The sequence below is a fragment of the Urocitellus parryii genome, chromosome 3 (assembly GCF_045843805.1).
Source record: "Urocitellus parryii isolate mUroPar1 chromosome 3, mUroPar1.hap1, whole genome shotgun sequence".
NCBI lineage: Eukaryota > Metazoa > Chordata > Mammalia > Rodentia > Sciuridae > Urocitellus > Urocitellus parryii.
This window is the reverse complement of record NC_135533.1, coordinates 146,077,201-146,099,793: the sequence shown is the minus strand read 5'-3', so window position 1 is coordinate 146,099,793 and position 22,593 is coordinate 146,077,201. Positions and strand designations below refer to the sequence as shown.

The 22,593-nt window shown below is 47.2% G+C and overlaps 1 protein-coding gene across 2 annotated transcripts; it reads left to right on the top strand.

Annotated features, from left to right (window-relative positions):
* The first annotated feature begins 5,249 nt into the window (after positions 1–5,249).
* Positions 5,250–21,608, top strand: Oasl (2'-5'-oligoadenylate synthetase like). 2 transcript variants are annotated; one of them, XM_026403412.2, is made up of 6 exons: positions 5,250–5,447; positions 9,352–9,634; positions 11,391–11,566; positions 15,971–16,212; positions 18,527–18,674; positions 20,466–21,608. In XM_026403412.2, the coding sequence occupies exons 1-6, from the start codon at positions 5,250–5,252 to the stop codon at positions 20,964–20,966; spliced, it is 1,548 nt and encodes a 515-aa protein (XP_026259197.2). In that variant the 3' UTR covers positions 20,967–21,608. The 2 variants fall into 2 exon arrangements, with proteins under 2 accessions (XP_026259197.2, XP_026259198.2); XM_026403413.2 differs by lacking the exon at positions 9,352–9,634 and having other exon boundaries at positions 5,262–5,447.
* The last annotated feature ends 985 nt before the right edge of the window (positions 21,609–22,593 follow it).

The following is a 22,593-nucleotide window of genomic DNA, read 5'->3' as shown; positions in this document are numbered from 1 at the left end:
CATATCGAATCGGGAGAAGGGATTTTGTTCTACCTTCTAGCATGAGAAATAGGCATTATTTAAAAGATAGGAGGGAGGGGAGAGGAGGGGGCAAGGGGGTAGGATGCTGGTGGAATGAGTCAGACATCATTACCCTAAGGACATGTATGAAGACACAAATAGTGTGAAAATACTCTGTGTACAATCAGTGACTTGAAAAATTGTGCTCTATATGTGTGATATGAAATGACTTGCATTCTGCCATCATGTATAACAAATTAGGATAAATAAATAATTTAATTGGGACTTTCCCTCTTAGTGACCATGTGAATAAACTCAGGTCATCCTGATTATATTTTTTTTCAAATGGCATCCAATATATTAGAGATCAAATGACTGACAGCTGTTCAACCTTCAGAGATTTGTTGAAGGTGAACAAAAAATTAATATGTAAGGTCTAAATGGTTCTTATGTGGATGACTTTTCATTGCCTTGAAGTTCATCTTTTTTTTAATATTTATCTTTTAGGTGTAGATCGACACAACACAATGCCTTTATTTCTATGTGGTACTGAGGATCGAACCCAAGTCCCGCCCGTGCTAGGCAAGTGCTCTACCGATGAGCCACAACCCCAGCCCAGAGTTCATCCTCTGTCACCATAAACATACGAAAATGTTGGGATCTTAGTGGGGCGGGGGAGTGCTAGGGATTGAACCCAGGGCTTGGTGTTTGCAAGACAAGCACTCAATCAACTGAGCTACATCCTCATCCCACAGAGTCTTATTTTGTTGTTGACTTAAGTTTGTGAAATTGCTACTACTCTTTACATTATTTTAATGTTACTTTAAAATAATTCAATTTAAATTTTACTTAATTTTAAATCAAATTATTTTACTATTACAAATCATATTAAAATATTATTTTAATATGGTATGATCAAACAGTAGAGGCATGAGGACTTTGTGGAATGTATTATATTTTTAAAAACATGATGCTTTCCATTTGGGGTTAGCCAGTTTGAAAGCTTACATTGAAATACTGTCATGGCTGACCAACTTCTTGAAAGGATTATCTGCACTTCTGTTTTCCATCCCCCCTTCACCCCACTTCTCCTAAACTCATTCTAACCTGGATTCTGCTTCCACATCTCCCATAAAACTGCACACACCTACCCGGGCTCAGTAGCACACGCCTGTAATCCCAGCGGTTTAGGAGGCTGAGACAGGAGGATCTTGAGTCCAAAGCCAATCTCAGCAATTTAGTGAGACCCCCTAAGCAATTTAGCAAGATCCTGTCTCTAAAATATAAAAAAGGTCTGGGGATCTGGCTCAGTGGTTAAGCACCCCTTGGTTCAATCCCTGATATCAAAACACACACACACACACACACACACACACACACCCCTTTCCCGTCCACCATTCCTTCAAAAGGGAGCTAGGATCCAAGCCTCTCTCTTGAGCTCCATTGCTTCCAGCCTAATCCGGGCCACCAGTGCCTCTCGCCTGGACCACAGGACAGGGTCTGGACTCACCTTTCTGCATCTGCTCTTGCCCCCTAAAATCCATCCTCACCATAGAAGCAGCCAGACCAATTTTTCCCGATTCTAACTTTGTCACGAGTCACTCTTCTCATCTACCACTGTCCCCAGGATAGACTCAGAGCCCGTTCACCTGGGTTGACCCAGTGGTTCATTTCCTCTTTTTGAAAACGGAGTCATCATTTAGCTTCCACACCACTCTTTCTCATTCTTCTCTGCTAGCTCTGCAACTCTCAACTTCTGCATGATATTGAAGGCTTAGGGGCTCAGTGCTTGGTCCCTTTCCCTCCTTGCTCTACACTCCTCTCTCCTCCAGTCTCGTGGCTTTAAATACCTCTTTGCTGGTGACTCCCGAATTTGTATCTCAAGTCCAGACCTGAAATCAAGACTCCTTCATCCAACTCTCGTCCACGTCTCCACCTGGATCTCTAGTGGGCACCTCAGATCAGTTCCAAACAGCTCTTGATCGTCACGCCCACACATCACCCTTGCCCCACATTTTCCCCCCTAAATTAAGAGCAATTCCAGAGCCAGACATGGGGGTGCACTCCTGTCATCCCAGTGGCTGGGGAGGCTGAGGCAGGAGGATCTCGAGTTCAAAGCCAGCCTCAGCCCCAGAGAGGCACTAAGCAACTCAGTGAGACCCTGTCTCTAAGTAAAATACAAAATAGGGCTGGGGACGGGGCTCAGTGGTTAAGCTCCCCTGGGTTCACTTCTCAGTACAAAAAAAAAAAAAAAAGAACAATTCCATCCTTCTGATTGCTAAAGCCCACAGACTTAGAACACATCTTAACTCTGATCTTCCCCTCACTATTGATTACTCTCTATCCATCCACAAGACCTAGCCTTAGACTCAAAATAGATCCATCAAAATGAGGAACCTGGGATTCCATTCCAAACAATACCGAAGGAAAGATGTGGATGGTGTATCATCAAAAGATTCCATAGGCTGATAATTGTGAGAGCTAATTGATGGTATATGGATATATTCCAGTTTTTTCCTCTGTTTAAATCACACTACTCTCCCTACCTTCTCTGCCACCACTCTGATCCAAGCCACCATATGTCCTGCCTGTACAGTAGCACTAACCCTCTGACTCCCCTCTGATTCCCCTCTCACCTCCCCTCTCAACCCCTGCTTTTAATCTAATTCTCCCTTCACAGCCAGTGGGATGGATCCCGTTGAAATGAAAATCAGATCATGTCCTTCCCTCTGTTCAAAACTCTCCAATGGCTCCCCATTTCATTCAGAAGAAAAACGAAGTCTTAATGGTAGCCTTCAATATCCAAGACCATGCCAGGGGCAGTGGCACCTGCCTGTAATCCCAGCAACTTGGGAGGCTGAAGCAGGAGGATCACGAGTTTGAGGCCAGCCTCGGCAATTTAAGAGGCCCTAAGTGACTTAATGAAACCCTATCTCAAAATAAAAACTTAAAGGGCTGGGGACATGGCTCAGTTGTTAACCACCCTTGGGTTCAATTCCTGGTATTAAAAAAAAAAAAAAATCCAAAACCATTTGCCTCCCTGCCCTTTACTACTCAGCCCTAATCCTCATTCAACTCCTCCCTTGAGCTCCATTCCAGGCACAATGATGTTCTTTAAACCCACCCAGCACATTACCACCACAGGGTCTTTGCACTTGCTCTTTGTTCTGCCGGGAACAAACCGTATACCTATGGTTCGCTCTTCACTTCACTGTCTTGTTCAAATAGCTCCTTTCCATAAGCCTTCCCCGACCACTTCATAGAGGACTGAACACCTGTGATGGTTTGGATGTGGGGTGTCCCCCAAAAGCTCACATGGGATTCAATGCAAGAGGCTTGGAGGAGAAATGCCTGGGTTGGGAGAGCCTTAACTGCAGGTAGGTGTGGTTGAAGGAGGTCGCTCCCTGGGCAGGGGCCTGTGGGGTCTATAGTTTGTATCTGGCAAGTGGAGATCTCTCTCTCTCTCTCTCTCTCTCTCTCTCTCTCTCTCTCTCTCTCTCTCTCTCTCTCTCTCTCTCTCTCTCTCTCTCTCTCTCTCTCTCTCTCTCTCTCTCTCTCTCTCTCTCTCTCTCTCTCTCTCTCCCCTCTCTGATCACCATGTGAGCTGCTTCCCTCCACCAACTCTTCCACCATGATGTCCTCAAGTCCCAAGGAGTGGAACCAGCTGTCTAGGGACTGAGACCTCTGAAATCCTGAGCCCTAAAATAAACTTTTCCTCCCCTCATTGTTCTTGCAGGTCTTTTAGTCACTGTAGCAAACGAGCGGATTAAAACAGCCCTTTCTTTTCCTGCTTGGCTTTCATCCCCTTTGATTCACTATAGTTTCATCGACTCCTCCTGCTTGTTGTCTGTCTCCACCACCAGGCGCCCTGCACGCAGGGACCTTTTGTTCTGCATCCCCAGCACCTGCCTGGCACATAGTAGGTGTTCAGAAATCACCTGTTAAGTGAGCAGATGAGTGAGTGGCACTCCAGGACCGTTCCTGGCCTCCACCCTCAAGCCCCTCTCCCCACCTCAGCCCCACGCCAAGGCACATCCAGTGCCTAAGTCCCTGACACATCCGGGTTCTTCAGGCCGCTCCGCCTTATCTCCGCTGTGCCCTTTGGACCTGATTCTTAGTCTTTATGAATCATGTCAAACAGGTGTCTGCCAACACCTGTGACCCCAAAGAAATTCTGCCTGGCTCCCTGCCAAGTTGTCAGGCCTTTTTTGTGTCTGAGCACACATGGCACTGGACCCCAGGAACCCACCCCACTGCTCTGGGAGCCAGCCCTGTGGGGCAGGAACTTCAGAGATTTCTTAGCACAATGCCTGGCATCCAGCAGTCACTCAATAAATGTTCGGTGAATGAACTAAAACTGCTGCATCCATTGAGAGTTGAGTGTGGCCTCTGATCAGTAGTCTCATGCTTCATTAGCACAACCTTATGAAGTAGGTATTATCGTTGTTGTTTTGGTTTGGTTTGGTTTTTGGTATCAGGAATTGAAGCCAGGGGCCCTTCACCACTGAGCCACATCCCCAGCCCTTTTTATTTTGAACCAGGACTCATTTAGTTGTGCAGGGCCTCATTAAGTTGCTGAGGCTGGGCCTCCAACTTGCAATCCTCCTGCCTTAGCCTCCCAAATCACTGGGATGACAGGCACATGCCATCATGCCCGGCAAGGTAGGTGTTATCATTAAACCTACCTTATGAATAAAGACAGTGAGGGTCAGTGAGGTTACGAATCTGGTGAAGGGCACACTGGAATTCAAAGTCATCCCCACTAATTCCCGAGGTCTCCTTCTTTACCCAACCACAAGCAAGGCTCTTCTCCTTCCAAGTTTCTGTTTCCTTTTAACCAGTTGGGACAATTAAACTGATGATTCCATCCAACCCTAATCTATCAGGGAGGTGCTTCTATAAGGTCAAACTCAAGCCAATTTCAGTTTCTAAACGTCATAAAAGGGAAACTCCAGAAATTGAGAATCGAAACCAATAGCAAGAAGGTTGGCAGGATGCCAGCCCTGTTAAGGTGGCCCAGACCTGCGGGCCCCAGCCCAGTGTCTCCTCAGCACACTGCACCTTCTGCGGCAAGGGGGGCTTCCAAGAAAAGCAGCACATTCACCCCTGGATTCCTCTCTGTCCCCGTCCTTTATCCTTCAGGGGTCTGAGGTCAGCGGGGGAGGAGCCCCCTTAAAAAGGGGGTGTGTGTTCGGGAGCTGGGTGGGCTGGTGGCTATATATTTGCCCAGCAGTGTCACCCTGGCAGAGATGGCCCTGGCCCAGGAGCTGTACGGTGTCCCAGCCTCCAGGCTGGACTCCTTCGTGGCTCAGTGGCTGCAGCCCAGCCGGGAATGGAAAGAGGAGGTGCTGGAGGCCGTGCACACGGTGGAGCAGTTCCTGAGGCAGAAGACCTTCCAGGGAGAGCGCAGCCTGGACCCGGAGGCGCGGGTGCTGAAGGTGGTCAAGGTGAGCCTGGGCCCCTCCGTCCTCTGGCCAGCGCAGGGGACGCCCAGCACAAGAGCCCACATACCTGAGGACACCAGGGACCCCCGGCCTCAGTATTCCTGGCCCACACTGCAGACGTCTCAGGACACCCCAGCCAGCTGCCCATAGCCCCACTACACCGCTGCCTCAAGAATGAGCCAATACAGGAGGGTTGCGAGTTCAAAGCCAGCCTCAGCAAGTTAGCAAGACGCTGTCTCTAAATTTAAAAAATATAAAAAAGGGCTGGGGATGTGACTCAGTGGCTAAGAGCCCCGGGGTTCAATCCCCAGTACCAAATAATAATAATAATAATAATAATAATAATAATAATGTTAGATGCAATAGTTAATATTTAGGGTTCTGAGGGCCTAGTCCCTTAATATCATGTCATCTCTAATTCTGGCATCCTATGAAGTAGAGATGGTTCTTTTCCCATTTTACAGATAAGCATAATGAAGGCTCAGGGTCTTACGATGCATAACAACCAGATGCGAGGTCTTTGGATCCTGGTGTGAATGATCTGTAAAATATGGTTTGGGGACAATTGGGGACATTTTCACATGGCCTGAAGATTAGATGACATGAGGGAATCAGTGTTGATTTTGTTAGGTGTAATAGTAGTTTTGGGTTATGGGGAACAATGTTCTCTCTCTCTCTCTTTTTTTTTTTTTTTTTTTTTTTTTTTTGTGGACACAATGCTGAAGTATTTAGGGACAAAGTTTCTTGCTGTAGCCGGGAGTTTGGGTGTGTGGAACTGGCCAGGTTGGATATATCTTTTTGTTTTCTTTCTGTTTTTCTACAAGCTTTAGTTTTTGAGAATAAGAAGATTTTATAAAGGAGATCCAGAGAAGTGAGGTGGCTTTCCCAAGGACACACAGCTAGTATTGAAGCTGGGACTTGAATTTTGACTCCACAGCTAGGGATCGGGCCCCCTCACCAGGATTTTTCCCCAAGCACATTTTTCTCGTGATTCATGTCACCTCCTATACCAGCTAGGATCAAAATTTAAAAGGGCCAGAGCTCTAAAGGCCCTGAAGAATCAGTCCCAGCCAAACCTTCATTAAACACTCTGGACACACAGAGAGGGTAAAAGACATCCCAAGGTCACACAGCAAGTTGGTGGCAAAAGCAAGACTAGAATTTGGCTTCCTGACTCCTAGTCTAGGACTCCAGTTCTCCCTTTAGAGGCAGCCCAGGAGGCTGAGGCCACGGATTTACAAGTGCAAAACCATGAATTCTGACATCAGACAGTCTTGGGTTTGAGCTGTGGCTTTTTGTCCTGCTGCTGCATGTCCTTAGCTATCCCATCTCCTCTCATCTACGTCTGGAGCACATGATTCTCCTCCCCTCTCCTTCACCAAGCAAATGGGACAAAAGCAGGCTAGATGATCAGTGCAGGGTAGTTGCTGAAATACAGAAGGACATTTGTAACCCTGGCCCAGGCCTTCTTTTGGGCCTAGGGAACTTGGGCAGACCCCACCCCCTCCAGACAACTCTGAGAAAGAAGGGAGGGGATGAGGTCTGGGGAGAGGAGTGCGTCAAGCAGGTTAAGTTCTGATGGCAGGAAATGGTATTTACACAAACCTCAGTTTTTCTTACAGACCACGATCCTACCCTAAAACCCCTGAAAGGTAGAGACTCCCAAAGAGTAATGACTAGTGAGAAAGAATGTATTTTATTTAGACTCTAGACTCTCCCTTCCTCCCACCTTCTAAACACCTGGCAGTCTGAGCCCTGTGCAGGAGCCAATGCTTTGCCTTTGAAAGAAGTGGGTTTAACTGGCTCCAATGGAAGCAAGTCACGAAGCCTGTTCTAGATTGTTCTTCCTTCTCGGCCTGGATCTTACCACTGGGAAAAGCAGAAAAGGTGGGGTAGACGTGGTCTCCAGGGGCGTTGCCCTTCGCCCACACACAGTATCCACTTCAACCTTCTCACCTGGAGTGGAAATGCTGAGTCTGAAATCCAGTAAAGTGGGGGAAAGATGGCGGGTGTCTTCTCCTCCTCCTAGGAGTAGGTTGTGACTCACAGACTCAGGTGGCCGGGGAGAAAGAGGAGGAAGAGCCGCCAGCTACTGGTGTTCTAACTCATCTGATTTCCTGGCTGACTGGGGGAGGCATGGCGAGTTGATCAACACCCCCAGCCTCAGTATTCTCATCTGTACATTGGGGAATTCTCTTAGTAATTCCCAGCTTCACTGGTGAGTGTGAGAATTTAAAGGGGCAATATACATAAAGTGCTTCCAGTGGTGCCAGACACAAGGCCTGCTCAGCTTGTCACCGCTGAATTATAATCCATGTGCAGTGACTCCATCTGCAAGGAAATGTAGCCCCCCCTGGGGTCTGGCCTTCCCCACCCATTCTTCCTCCAGAGATGAGAAAGAGAGGAGCCAGAAAGGTGAGGGGGCTTTGTCTATCAGGCAGCAGGGCTGAGAGAGCAAGTTTAGAATTTCAGAATATCTAAAAGCTCCCCCTCAAAATCATCCAGGCAGAGGCCAGGTCCAGTGCTGCACACACCTGTGACCCCAGTAGATCGGGAGGCTGAGGCAGGAGGACTGCAGATTCAAAGCCAGCCTCAGCAACTTAGTGAGGCCCTAAATAACTCAGCGAGACCCTGTCTGTAAATAAAATGTAAAAAAATAAAAGAGGGGCAGGGGATGTGTCTCAGTGGTTAAGTGCTCCTGGGTTCAATCCCTGGTCAAAAAAATTTTTTTAAAAATCATCCAGTCTCCTTCCATTCCAGATGGGAAACGGATTCCCAGAGGGCAGAAGGATTAGCTAAGTCAAGTACATAAACAGGAAGAGAAATACATTGCTGACTTCCTGCAGCACGCCATGCCCTTGGCATACAGTATTTTATCTAATCCTCCTAGTCATCCAATGGCTCAGCTTCCCTCATTGCTCAGAGCAGCCCCGGATCACACAGCTGAGACAGGGCAAAAGAGTCATGGTCAAAGTCAAACTGCCCCATTCCACAGGTCACGCACGGCTCTACTTCAATAGTCAAACCTGCTCCCTGCTTTTTAATGCATTGAGTTCCTTCAGATACACACCCTCAAGTCCTCAAATGCTACAGAATAGACATTATTACAGGTTGAGAATCCCTTCCTAAAACTGCCTGGGACCAGAAGTGTTCCGGGGTCCTGAATATTCTGATTCTGGAATATTTACATGTACATCATGAGATTTCTTGGGAGTGGAACCCAACTCTACACATGAAACTCACTTCTGTTTTATAAATCCCTTACTCACATAACCTGAATATCATTTTTTGAGGGGAATTACCAGGGGTTGAACTCAGGGGCATTCAAGCACTGAGCCCCATCCCCAGCCCTGTTTTGTATTTTATTTAGAGACAGGGTCTCACTGAGCTGCTGAGGGCCTCACTTTTACTGAGGCTGGCTTTGAACTCGCCATCCTCCTGCCTCAGCCTCCGGAGCTGCTGAGATGACAGGCTTGTGCCACCTCGCCCGGCATAATTTTATACAATCCTTTGAGTGCACAATTGTTTTGACTGTGACCTGTCACATGAAGTCAGGTGTGGAATGTCCGCTTGTGATGTCATGTCAGCTCTCAGAACGGCTTGGGTTTTGGAGCGTTTTGGATTTCTGATTTGGGGACTTGAGATGCTCACCCTGTGTTCCCTGGGAGTAGGCGTTCCTCCACTGGGGGGACAAGATTGGGTCTCAGGAGCCGTGCAGTGCAGAATAGATAAGCAGCCTAGGCTCAGGCTGCAAACTGAGCGGCTCTGGGTGAGTGACCCTTCCTCTGGACACCTCAGCTTGCCCACCCATCCCTCAGGGTGGACACGCACAAACTGGGAAAAGGCACCGCTTGGTACACAGCAGAGGGCACAGGGCCTCCGGGTAACGGGCCTCTGTCTCCTGCAGGTGGGCTCCTTTGGGAACGGCACAGTGCTCAGGAGCGAGGCAGACGTGGAGCTGGTGGTGTTCCTGAGCTGTTTCCACAGCTTCCGGGAGGAGGCCAAGTACCACCAAGCTGTCCTGAGACTGATCTGGGGAAAACTGTGGTGTTGCCAGGACCTGCTGGATCTTGGGCTCAATGACCTGAGAATAAGCCAAGGAGTCCCCAGTGCTCTCGACTTCACCATCCAGACCAGGGGGACCGCGGAACCCATCAATATCACCATCGTGCCTGCCTACAGAGCTCTGGGTAAGGGGAGCGGAAGCCCACGACTTCCACACTGGCTCTCTCCGGGAGACTCCCAACTTCCTCACCTATCACTCCTGATCCCATGGAGACCCTGCAGTCCTTCATTTATGCTCCCATGCCCTGTGCTGGGGACTGAGCTTCTCCCTGAGCCCAGCATCACTCATTCTGTCAAGATGCCCAACTTGGGAAACAGAAGCTTAACAAAGAATCACACAGATAAACAGATGATAAATGGTGGTCAGTGTTCAGAGGAGAAGAGTGGGGTACCCTGGGTAGCCTGTAGAAAGGATATTCTGGAAGATCAGAGACCTAACGAAGTAAAGGATCTAAAATAATAACCAAGAGTTTTAGTAAGTAGCACTTACTATGGGTACAGAGGTCTGTCATTTGTTAGGACTATCCTAGCAGCAGATCCTGCAGGAAGGGCCTGAGGAAGATGATCCAACCCTGGGAAGGAAGTAGGGCATTGAGACAGGGAAGGGAGCTGAGCGTGGTGGCACCCGCCTGTAATCCCAGTGGCTCCAGAGGCTGAGGCAGGAGGATCGCAAATTCAAACCAGCCTCCGTCATTTAACAAGGCCCTAAGCAACTTAGTGAGACTCTGTCTCAAAATTTTAAAAAAGGGCTGGGGATGTGGCTCAGTGGTTAAGCATCTCTGAGTTCAACACTGGTTTTAAAAAAAAGACAGGGGAGGGGAGGAATCAACACAAGGTACATTATTGAGCAAGTCATCACTCCTAACAACTGGGCTTCATGCCTCTGCGGGACTCAAATTAATAATGTAAAGCCCATCTCAACATTATCCCAGAAGGGCTACTAGAGTGTTGATCTGCAAACTTCTTAGAAGGCACTTGCTAAGCGTTGCTTCTTGGAGCATTAGGTTGATGTCGTTTATGGTTAATCCTCAGGCAGAGAGTCCTAGATTCTTGGAATAAAATATACCAGCTGATGTAAATTCTGTGTCACTCAGTGACAAAATACAGGAGATAAGCCACCCAAAAGGAGGAAAGTTTTATTTTGGCTCATGGTTTCAGAGGTTCCAGTCTGTGGTCACCTGGCCCTGTTGCTTTGGACTTTGAGGCACAGGGCGGCAGCATGAGGTCAGGAGGCCTGTTGGCCCATATTGGCAAGGAAACACAGAGCAGCATCCCTATAGCCCTTCAGGGGCATGCCCCCAAAGACCTAACTTCCTCCCGCTAGGCCCCACCTCTTAAAGATCTCACACCTCTCAATAGCACCACAGGCTGGCAACCAAACCTTTGAGCCCATGGGCTTTGGGAGACACTCAAGATCCAAACCGCAGCAGGTTCCATATCGTGCGTCAGCTCCTATGAATTGTCCTATTAGCGTCTGCGTGGAATGGTCCTTTGAAGAAGATGTCAGAGAGACAGATCTGATCTTATCAAGAAAGACGGTGCCAGGGAACTGGTTCTCCTCTCTGATATTGAGAGATTCCAATGGATCACTAGAAAGCGGTCTGAAACAGATGTTAAGGAAAACTGACAGTGTTGGGGACATCCAAGGAGGACAATAATAGTCCTGGAGTGGACTGAGGCATAGAAAGCCCGACACTGGCTCTCCAGAGGAGGAATCTCACAAGAAGGATAATCAAACCCTAAACTGTTCGTATCCAGGGACATGAGGTCTCAAGTCTCCCTGGAAAGGTCACCCCAATGAATGAGCCGGCCCTCCTCCAGAGACTATTTATCCCTCGGGGGCTTCTCAAGTCAACCTCACTTTGCTTCCTCTCTCCTCAGGGCCTGCTGTCCCCAACTCCCAGCCACCCCCTGAGGTCTACGTGAATCTGATCAAGGCCTGTGGATACCCTGGAAATTTCTCCCCTTCCTTCAGTGAGCTGCAGAGAAGCTTCGTGAAACATCGGCCAACGAAAGTGAAGAGTCTCCTGCGGCTGGTCAAACACTGGTACCAGCAGGTAAGGAGGCTGCCAGGAGGCGTGGAGGAGGGAGAGGTGGAGGAAGAAGGGGAGGAAAAGAAAGAGAAGGAAAGAGAAAAGTAGGTGTCCTATAGTATTTCAGTAATGAAGTGCTGGACATGCTGTGGTTCCTGTCTAATGTCAAGTTCATGTGCCCTTTGCTCCTACATCCATCCCAGCAAGCTAAGGACTCCAAGAGGAAAGAAAGACTCCTTGAATTCCATCCACATCCATCCCCCTCAACGATCCAGTTCCTCAGCGTCATGGTCATTACTGAGTTTAATCTAACGGTGTATAGAACACTAGCCTTGCAGTTAGTTCATTCTCGTTTTATTTGTCTTTCATTAAGCAGTCTGTTTCTATGAAGTCACCTGCTTTTGGAATAAGTCTGGTAAAATTCTGACTCAGTCCCTTTAGGTGTCAATGTTCATCGTGTGTGTGTGTGTGTGTGTGTGTGTGTGTGTGTGTGTGCGCGCGCGCGTGTGCGTGCTTGTATATGTATATTTATTTTTTAAATTTATATTCTATTTATTTATTTATTTTTTAATTTGTTTATTTATTTATTTTTACATGAGCTCTCTTATTATTATTTTTTGCCTTACAATTCTTAATACACCTTTATACCACAATTTATCATATCTCTGTAGACAAGATATGTTGACACCAAATTCACATCTTCATTCCATGTATTTTGTACATGATGAGGGTCTCCTTCCACCATCCATGTAATTCCCCTTCTCCCTGCCTTTCCCTCCCTTCAATATTCATCGTTGCCCATGAATTTATTTCCAATTTTACTCCATAAGTTCGCTGGAGTGGAGTGGGGTGGGGAGAAAGACATTGCCCAAAGATAAATTATACAGCAAATGAGACCACTCTAATTAAAAAAAAAAAGTGATATAAATGTGTTTTTTTTTTCACTTATAAAAACAAAATGAACCAGCAGCTTTGGTTTTACAACTTTAATTATGAGACAAAAATAAACACGACAGAAAGTACACCAGTCAGCCAGCACATAGTCCCACAGGACTGTTTTTCCGGGAATTGTATTTAACCACACACAGACACACACACACACACACACACACACACACACACACACACACGCACACACTGATTGATTTAAATTCATAATAACATGTAAGACAATAGGTGTGAGGCTCCCAAGAGATATCAGAATTCTCAAGACAAAGAAAGAACAATCAAAACCCACTGACTACTGTCCCCTAGGGAATAAATGGGTGCGATCTACCTCCAAATAGACACCAGCAAGTGGTCAAAACCTAAAACCGGACTCACAGATTATATTATCAGGGGTGTAGTGGCCCCAACCAAATCAAAACAAGAATCAGAATCAGAGATAACAACATAGCCAGGCGTGGTGGCATACACTTGTAGTTTCAGCTGCTTGGGAGACGCAGGCAGGAGGATTGCTTAGCCCAGGAATTTGAGACCAGCCCAGACAACATAGCAAGACCCTGTCCCAAAGAAATTTTCAAAAAACAAGAAAAAAAGAAACTCATTTATTAAGTAGAAGCTTGCAGAGAATTTGCAAGGGAATCAGGTTGCAGAAGAAAAGGGTTAACCCAATAAAATATTTAAGACACAGTACCAAGATGACGAGGTCTATAGCTAGGCTCTGTTGACAGTGGAAAATTGTTTTCTCAGATGTTTATCATTATCTAGAAAGGTTGTAAAAGTTAGAGATCCAAAATATGAGGAAGTCATAGCATCTGCTACAGTTGGACCTTACCGGTCCCCCAAAGGCTGGTGCATTACAGGCTTGGTCCCCAGCTTAGTGCTAATCGGAGGTGGACCATTTAAGAGGCGGGGCCTGGTAGGAGGCACTCAGGTCATTGGGGGTGTGGCCTTGAAGGGGGAGGACCCCACCCCTTTCCCTTCCTCTCTGGAGGTGAGTGGATTTGTTCCCACCAAGATGTTCGGCCTTGCCACAGGCCCAAAGTCAATGGGGCCCATCAATCAGGGACTGAAGCCTCCAATATTCTGAACCAAAATGAGCATTTTTAGACTGGGGTGGTGGCTCAGTGGTAGAGCGCTTGCCTCCTCGCACTGGTGCGATCCAAAGCATCGTGTAAAGTAAATAAAGGTACTGCGTTTATCTACGACTGAAAAAAAGATGAACTTCTTCTCTTTATAAGTTAATTATCTCAACTTTATTTCTTTTTGGAGAGGGGGCAGGTACTGGGGATTGAATTCAGGGGCACTCAACCACTGAGCCACATCCTCAGCCCGATTTGGTATTTTATTTAGAGACAGGGTCTCACTGAGTTGCTTAGGGCCTTGCTTTTGCTGAGGCTGGCTTTGAACTCGCCATCCCCCTGCCTCAGCCTCCCAAGCCACTGGGATGCAACACCATGCCTCGCTCAACTTTATTTCTTCACAAGTTGATTATTAAGTTGTTATGAAGACAGAAGACTGATTAACCCACCCAGCATCCCTGAACATCAGCCCGAGAGGAGTACATAGGTCTTTTTTAAATAGTCTTCCAAAAATTCTTAAGGAATGAAATTTTTTGTGGGTTTTTGTTGTTGTTTTGGTTTGAGATAGGGTGTTCCATGTTGCCCAGTCTGGTCTTGAACTATGTGTTCAAGGGATCCTCCTGACTCAGCCTCCCCAGCAGCAGTAATTACAAGGCATGCACACCCTATCTGATGTATAGGATTCATTTTTCCTAAAGCTTACATCTGAATGACTACAGGCATTCTGTACTTTGGGAATATCTAAGTTTTAAGAATGGAAAATCTCACTGGTATTGGAGAAAACAACATTTTGGGGAGAAAATAAATTGTATTGACATGAGTTTAAATCCCAACAAAATTCTAATTGATTAATTAGGATTTATAACATTAAGCATTAAGTGTGGATTCATGAAAAGCTATAGCAAGTTATAAATAAATTTGAGTTCAATTAAAAACAATTTTAGGTCAGGGATAAAGTTGTTTTTTGTAAGGAGTCACTGACCTCTAGGAAGGCTCCAAGTTCCATTTATTTGGGAAACTAGAACAAGGCTTTCCTATATATATATATATATTTAAAAAAAAAAAAAAAAGGCTTTCCTATGACCCTGTGGCTTTCCTGTGTTTGTTTGTTTTAAGGTCAAAGTCTTGTGTCTGTTTTTGTTGCTGTTTATGTTGTTGCTGCTACTGTTTAACTATGGGATGTGATACACTCTTCATTTATAATGGCCACAAGAAAGATAGCAATTTTGCTTTCACAGATCAATAGCTGGATATTTGACAAAAATTTTCACTTTCTAACTGACTGTTTGAAAGGCTTTTTTTTTTTTTTTAAGATGGGGGTCTCACTACGTTACCCAGGTTGACCTCAAATCCATGCTTCTCCCATTTCAGCCTTCCAAGGAACTGAGATTAGCGCAAGGCTGAATATTAGAGGTTTTTCAGACAGGAAGTGATCAGTGTCAGTTAAAATGTTTTTGGAGTTTTTTGTTTTGTTTTGTTTTGTTTTGCAAGTTACAGAAAAAAATACAAAAAAAAAAAAAAGAATTCTAATTTCTGCCACCTACTGGTTGTATGACTGTGATCAAGTCACCTTCCCTCCCTGGGCCTTGGTCTTCCTTGTAGTGGCAAAATGACCACAGTTGTTCCTGCCCTCGAATCCACACACAAGAAAGGACTTCTCTTCCTTCAATCACTTAATAAAAGAACTATGCTCTAATTGAATCATCCTCAAATTACACACTTTTCTCTTGAATCAGTCACTTGGCAAGAGGTAAAAGCTTATGTTGTTGGGTTTGTGCCAACTTTGGAGTTAAGAATAGAATCAGGCTGGGGTTGTGGCTCAGTGGTAGAGCGCTCACCTAGCATGCATGAGGCATTGGGTTCCATCCTCAGCACCACATAAAAATAAAATAAAGATATTATTTCCACCTAAAAATAAAAGAATAGAATCAACCCCACCCAAAAAGTATGGCTGCAATACAATGGTATAGGAAATAATGTCTTCTAAAATCTATCCCAAGGTTCACTATAGAACATTACCTCCCTCAATCCCTCAATTGTTAGTGAAAAGCCCTTTATTTAAAGAAACCCTTCCCAAAAGCTCAGCACATTGAAACAGATTAAAACAGTGCTTCTGAGGCTGAGATGCTGGTGGCAGGTCCAGCCAGCTCACTCCTTAGGCCACCTCTTCACGACTCCACGCCAGGAGTTATGTTTGTTAACAACAATTGAAACACTGCACTAACCCAGCCTTCTAATTCTCAAATGAGAAAACCAAGGCCCAGGGAGGGAAGGTGACTTGGCCACAGCCACACAGCCAATAAGCAGCAGAATGAGGCCCAGAGTTTGGATTTTCAGCTTCTAGTCCAATGCCATCATCACATATAAACTCGGAGTCTCTCTGTCTTCCCATCTCTTTAAACAGTACGTGACAGCCAAGTGCCCCAGAGCCAACCTTCCCCCTGTCTATGCCCTTGAACTGTTGACCATCTACGCCTGGGAAACAGGGACTCAGGAGAATGAGAATTTCAAGCTGGACGAGGGTCTCAGCACAGTGATGGAGCTGCTCCAGGATTATGAATTAATCTGTATCTACTGGACCAAGTACTACACACTCCAGCACCCAATCATCCAGGACTTTGTCAGAGAACAGTTCAAAAAAGAGAGGTATGGGCCCAGCTTACCCACTAAGTCTCACATTAAAAAAAAAAAAAAAAAGAAGAAGAAGAAGAAGAAAGAAAGAAAGAAGGGAGGGAGGAGAATCGAGGGAAACATGGTATGGAATTGTCTGCATTGACTTAAGTACCCAGCAAGGCTGCCACAGTCGTTGACCCTGAGATTCTCAATGGCTCCAGTTAGTGTCTCACGTTTGCAGATCACCGTGAGGGGTTATGAACTTTTCCCTTGTCCTCAAAATAACCCCTCCACCCTCCCTTAGCCCTCTGGCCCTCAGGAGACCATTCCAGTGCTTTTTAGAGATGCATTAGAAAAGATTCTTGGAGCCTCTAGTTTGAGTCTCAGCTGTGTCATTTTCTCATTGCTATGCAATGGGAAGGTCCCATACAGGACCTCTACAAGGGTCACTGAAAATCAGTGTGAAAGATCCCCCATATCTAGTGTGGGGCAGATGCTGCAAAAAAAACGCTCACTGCTATAGACCTCGAATGCCCTTGGCTTTTATGGCTCTGGTGAGAGCTGGCTCAGCTTCCAAGTGTCAGCACCTGCACCCCTCTGCCTGGGGAGGGGGTGGGGGGTCCCTCCCCAGCAGGAGCCCCTCTGGAATAGCCCTCAACTAATAACTGGAGGGAGTTTGTGAGAGCACCCCAGCTCCCGCTCACCTCAGATGAAGGAACTCTGGGACTCCTCTTCCACACACAGATTCCCAGGGTTCCCTGGCAGGACAAATCTCTAGCTGCTACCATGGTAATGACCTTGATATTACCGTCCCCCTTCTTAGGTTTCCGTCCTTTTCTTGTCTGACTCTCTCACTCCTTTCTTAGTGTTTCCCAGGCTCTCCTTCCAAATAAGCCAAATCCTTATTTGGAGATCTGCTTCTGGGGGAAGCAGATCAATACTTTGTAGTAGAAATTGTAATATTCCATTATGTGAGTATTGGGGGGTTCATGCAAGGGGAAAAAAAGGGGGTCTTCTTAGGGGGAGAGGATTATCCAGAAAAGTGCAGTTATAAAATAACTTCAGGACCTTAGGCAGACTAGAGCCTTATTCTCTTTCCTTGTCCCTCCCTCTCCCCCTCCCCCTCCCTCCCTTTCTCTCTCTCTCTCTCTCTCTCTCTCTCTCTCTCTGCCCTTCTCCCCTGCCTGTCTCTGCTCTTTTTTCCTGGCAGTACTGAGATCCACCCCAGGGCCTCCTGCAAGCCAGGCAAGTGCTCAGTGCTCTACCACCGGGTTCCCCCTCCAGTCCCCTCCGCTCCTCCTCCTTATCCTGCCCTCTTCTTCACCCCAATTGGTGGGGGCCCCCTCTCATCCCTGGGCCAAACCCAAGAGGAAACCAGACCAATCCCTGGTCACAAGCCCTGTGTGGCAGATCACGTGCCCCACCATGGGATGAGCCACTCTGCCTCGGATGACCCAAGTCCCATGGGAGGGCCTGCACTGCTCCCCTAGGCCTTCAGACAGGACCACCCCAGGGAGCAGGGCAGCAGAGGCCAGTGTTGGGAGTAGCCAGCAGGGAGCCCAGAGTGTCCCGTCCACCCAGCAGCCTGCTCTCAGGTTCTCTCAGTCAGGCTCCCAGAACAAAAGATCCTGGAGAGAGAGGCCTGGTCTTACCCAACCCTGCTGCCATTCCCAGATGGCCCACTCAGGCTGTTAGACTGAGCTGACATTAGTTGAAATATTCATTCAACATTTATATAAACGAGAGAACTGGCAGCAGCCCAGCCTCCTCTCGGTCAAGGCAGTAGGATTAGAATGAGGAAGAATCCTAGCTGCTAGTCGTGAGAACAGGAATGTATGTGTGCCTCCGTTTTCTCACCTGTAAAATGGGCCTAACAAGAGTAATACTGGTCCCTACTTTGTAGATTGTTGTACGGAGTGAACTAGGTTCATGTACAGAGGGTTTGTCTCTAGAGCTTCAATGAAAGTCCACCGTTGGTGCTGGCACTGTTACTATGACCCAAAGCCACTCAGCTGTGCTAGCCTCAAATGGCACTGTCTGCTCTGCCTCTGAATGGCACACCTGCCTGAGTGGGTCTCTATTATTGCTCCAGTGTGACTTTTAAGGTCTCACTCGCTCCATCCTAAAATTTCTTGCAATGACCTAGAGAACTCTCCCCAAGATGAATTTTTGGAAATCTGATGGTCTCTGTCCTCTGGCTCTGATCTTTCTGGACCTCCTGAACTCGGAGCCTGAGGTCCTGGACCTACAGAGGCTTGGTGGTTTGAATAGATGGTGGCTGGGAGGCTACTCTGGCTCTCAGTCCCCAAGCCAGAAGGAGCCTGGGTATCCCATCCCTGTGTTGCAGGCCCATCATCCTGGATCCGGCGGACCCCACCCACAATGTGGCAGAAGGGTACAGATGGGACTTAGTCGCTCAGAGGGCCAGACAGTGCCTGAAACAGGACTGTTGCTATGACAGCAGAGAGATCCCAGTCCCCACCTGGACTGTGAAGGTAATGGCTCCTCTTGAGTCCACCACAGGCCTGAAGCCGGGGGATGTTGATCTATCTGCTTTTGTGCCGATGAAGAACAGCGCTTTATAGGGAGACAGAGGGAAGCCCGGTGCACCGCCCACTGGTTCCATAAACACAGGAAAATTCTTTGACTAAGGTTCAGATTTCCCATCTTTAAATTCTCCTCCTTTTCTTTCTTTTCCCCCATAACCTACTGAAAAAAATCAGTTCCATGTCCCTGATCATTCTTTGCAGAAGCTGAGCTTGCCAAGTCAACTCAATCAGCTCTTAGGTTCCAGAACTGGAGCTGGGAGTGGAGGAGGGGCAGCACCAGGGATACAAAAATAAGACGTGGTCCCTAGCCTCAAAGAACTCCCCCGATGCTGTTCAGAAGCAAGTCCACTAAACAAACTGCACAAAACTGATGGAACAATTACCAGAGGAGCCTGGATACTCAGAAAAAAAGAAATTACTAAGTTATTATGCAGTACCAAACCTACAGTACAGGCAAAGATCATAATAATCTATTTAATCCACATATTATATTTTACAATTTGTAGAGTGCTTATCCAGGAATTGTCTCAGTTGATCCTCATGGGCAATTCTAAAAAAAAAAAAAAAAAAAAAAAATGGAAATTCAAACATTATCATTATCTCCATTATAATATAATAATAATTATATCACTATTGTTGCCATTTAACAGATGAGGAAACTGAGGCTCAGAGAGGTTAAGTCAATTAATCAAGGTCACACTGCTCAGAGTCAGCAAAGTCAGGATTCACAGCCAGGACTTTGTAGAGCTCCAAAAAAAAAGGAAATATAAATGATTTTAAAGTTACCAGAGAAGATTCCTTGAAGGAACCAGGGCTTAAGATGAACCCAAAAGACCTCACCTTGTGTCTTTGGATGCTCTGATATAGATATAGATGCTCAGAACAAAGGACACTCTAGATTGAGGGCTGGAGTGAGACTAAAGGAAAAAGGACGGGATGTGGGAATGAGCAAGGTTCTGTGCAGGAACCCATCAGAGCAGAAGGCAGAAGCAAAAACAGAGGCTCTATAATAAGGCACAGAGGGCAAATCAGGGGTTCACCAACCACATGAGGCCTACAGGTACGCTGAAAATGATATGCCTCTGGGTTTTTCCTAAATATTAAAAAAAAATAATTGTGCACACATTTTTATCTGGAAAAATGAGAAGACTTTGCAGCGCTCGACCTAGATTCCTGCCCAGAACTGCGGGGCCCTTACTCCCTCTGGGACTAATATCCAGTGATCACTTAGCCCTGCTTAGCCACAATGGTTTCATCCCCAAAACCGGGGAGATCCGACCTCCTAGGGCTGCAGTAAGAAGAAAACCGCATTCAGACTAGAGCAGGGGAGGCCCAGCCCCGGGAAGAGGCCGGGACTCCTTAAAGGCTTGCTACTGCTGCTGCTGCTGCTGGTTGGGTTGCTTTTGCAAAGAAAAAGGTGAAGGGAATTTTTGCACGTGGGGAAGCGTGAAGGTAACCCCTCTCCCTCTCCCTCTCCCCCCCTCCCCTCCCCCCTCTCCCCTTCCCCTCCCCCCTCTCCCCCTCCCCCCTCTCCCCTCCCTCTCCCCCTCCCCTCCCTCTCCCCCCTTCCCCTCCCCCTCCCCTCCCTCTCCCCCTCCCCCCTCCCTCTCCCCCTCCCCCTCTCCCCTCCCTCTCCCCCTCCCCCTCCCTCTCCCTCTCCCCCTCCCTCTCCCCCTCCCTCTCCCCCTCTCCTCTCCTCTCCCCCTCTCCTCTCCTCTCCCCTCCCCCTCCCTGCAGGCAGCGAGAGACATCCAGGTGACGGTGCAGCAGTGGGGTTGCTCGGATCTCGTCCTCTGGGTGAACCCTTACACGACCATAAAGAAGATGAAGGAGAAGATCCGACGGAGCCGGGGCTGCGCGGGCCTCCAGCGCCTGTCCTTCCAGGAGCCCGGGGGCGAGCGGCAGCTGCTGCGCAGTCACTGCTCCCTGGCCTACTACGGGATCTTCTCCCACACCAGCGTCTGCCTGCTGGACACCGTCTCCCCCGAGATCCAGGTCTTCGTGAGCAGCCCGGACGGTGGGAGCCACGCCTACGCCGCCCAGCCCTCCCACCTGGTCCGCAGCCTGAAGGAGCAGATCGAGGACCGGCAGGGCCTGCTCCGGGAGCTGCAGCGCCTCGAGTTCCGGGGCCAGGTCCTGCAGGACTGGTTCAATTTGGGCTACTACGGCGTCGGAGACAGCGACACGCTCACTCTGTCCCAGAAGAAGGCCGGAGAAGCTCGGCTTCCCTCCTGCTAGTTTCCTCCGGGAAGCTTCTCTGTCTGCATCTCTGTCTTCTAATCCAGACCCCGTCCCACATCTTCACCGACTTTGTCAACACCTCTACTGGCCCTGCCAGTAGGGGAGGGGAAGAGGTGCGAGAGACTAAATATACAAATGGCCCATGGCCAGATCCTATGTGACAGTAAAACTCTGATCCACAGCCTCCACAGCAGCCAGGACTAAGGCAATCACTGCCAGTTTCTCTAATTTCCCACGCCACCTAGAACTCACTTTCCATTTCGTACCCACCAAAGAAAACCAAATGAGCTCCCCAAACCAATCACAGAGGTAGTCTGCTTGTAGTTGGCACCTACAACTTCCCAGCAGCAACCAGCTTGATCAGGCTATGCCTGAAGCCTTCATCAATTATCAGGTTCATTGTAAAGTTTTCCCATTCTCCTGCCTGTTCTGCGTCTCTGTGGAAGGCAAAGGATGGTGCCTGAAAGTTGGGAATAAACAACCTCTGTTCTCATTTGGGTGGTCATTCATTTCCACAGGTGCTGATGCTGTCCTAATGGGTATTATTTAATCATTTGAACCTCTCAAATTTGAGTCCTCAGGATTGAAACTGTCTCTAAAATATTTAAAAAGGGCTGAAGATGTGGCTCAGTGGTTAAGTACCCCGGGATTCAATCTCCAGTACCGAAAAGAAATAAATGAATGAATGAATTGTTGAATAAATCAGTCTTAGTTCATTTGCGTCGCTCTAACAAAATACCATGAACTCAATGGCTTATAAATAACAAACGCTTATTTCTCACAGTTCTGAAGGCTGGGAAATTCAAGATCAAGGTGCTAACAGATTTGCTATGTGGTAAAGACCTCTTCCTGGTTCTTAGATGGCAGCTTCTCACTGTGTCTTCACATGGTGGAAGAGATGTTAAAATAAACAACTAATTAATTTTAACAACATGGTGGATGAAGTGAGGAGGAGGTCTCTTTCATGAGGGCCACTAATCCCAATCATTAGGGTTCTGCCCCTCATGACCTACTCACCTTCCAAAGGCCCCACCTCCTGAAATCCTTGGGGGGTCAGGATTTCAATACAGGAATTTGGGGGACACAAACATTCTGATCATAGCAGTTACCTTTCTTTCTTTCTTTCTTTTTTTGATAGAAAAGTCAAGGCCAGAGAATCTGTTTGAATGATGTTTTGACACACTCATCCTAAGAGATAAACAAAGCATTCCAAAAAGACAAAACTTATTTTGTTTTATCTTCCACCCGTGGAATATCTTAGACACAGAGATTCTTATTTGTCTGTCTTGGGTCAGTGCTGGGAATCAGTATTTTTTTAAATACTGATTGAAAAGTCCTGGGCTGGAAAACTACCGAGTTTCCCATCTGAATTAGCCAGGACAACACATCTCACATTTTACACACAAATCACAGGAAGAGCTTCTCAGAATGCTGATTCTGATCTGGAAGGTTAGTGTTGAAGCCAGACTTTTCTGCATTTCTAACAAGCTCCCAAGAATTCTGCTGCTACTGGGGCCATGAACTAAGCTCTCAGCAGCAAGGCCCCAAGGTATTAGAAGAAATAACAGACTTCTGGGCCCCAAATCTGATAAGATTCTAATTCAGACCCACAGATGGGCATAGA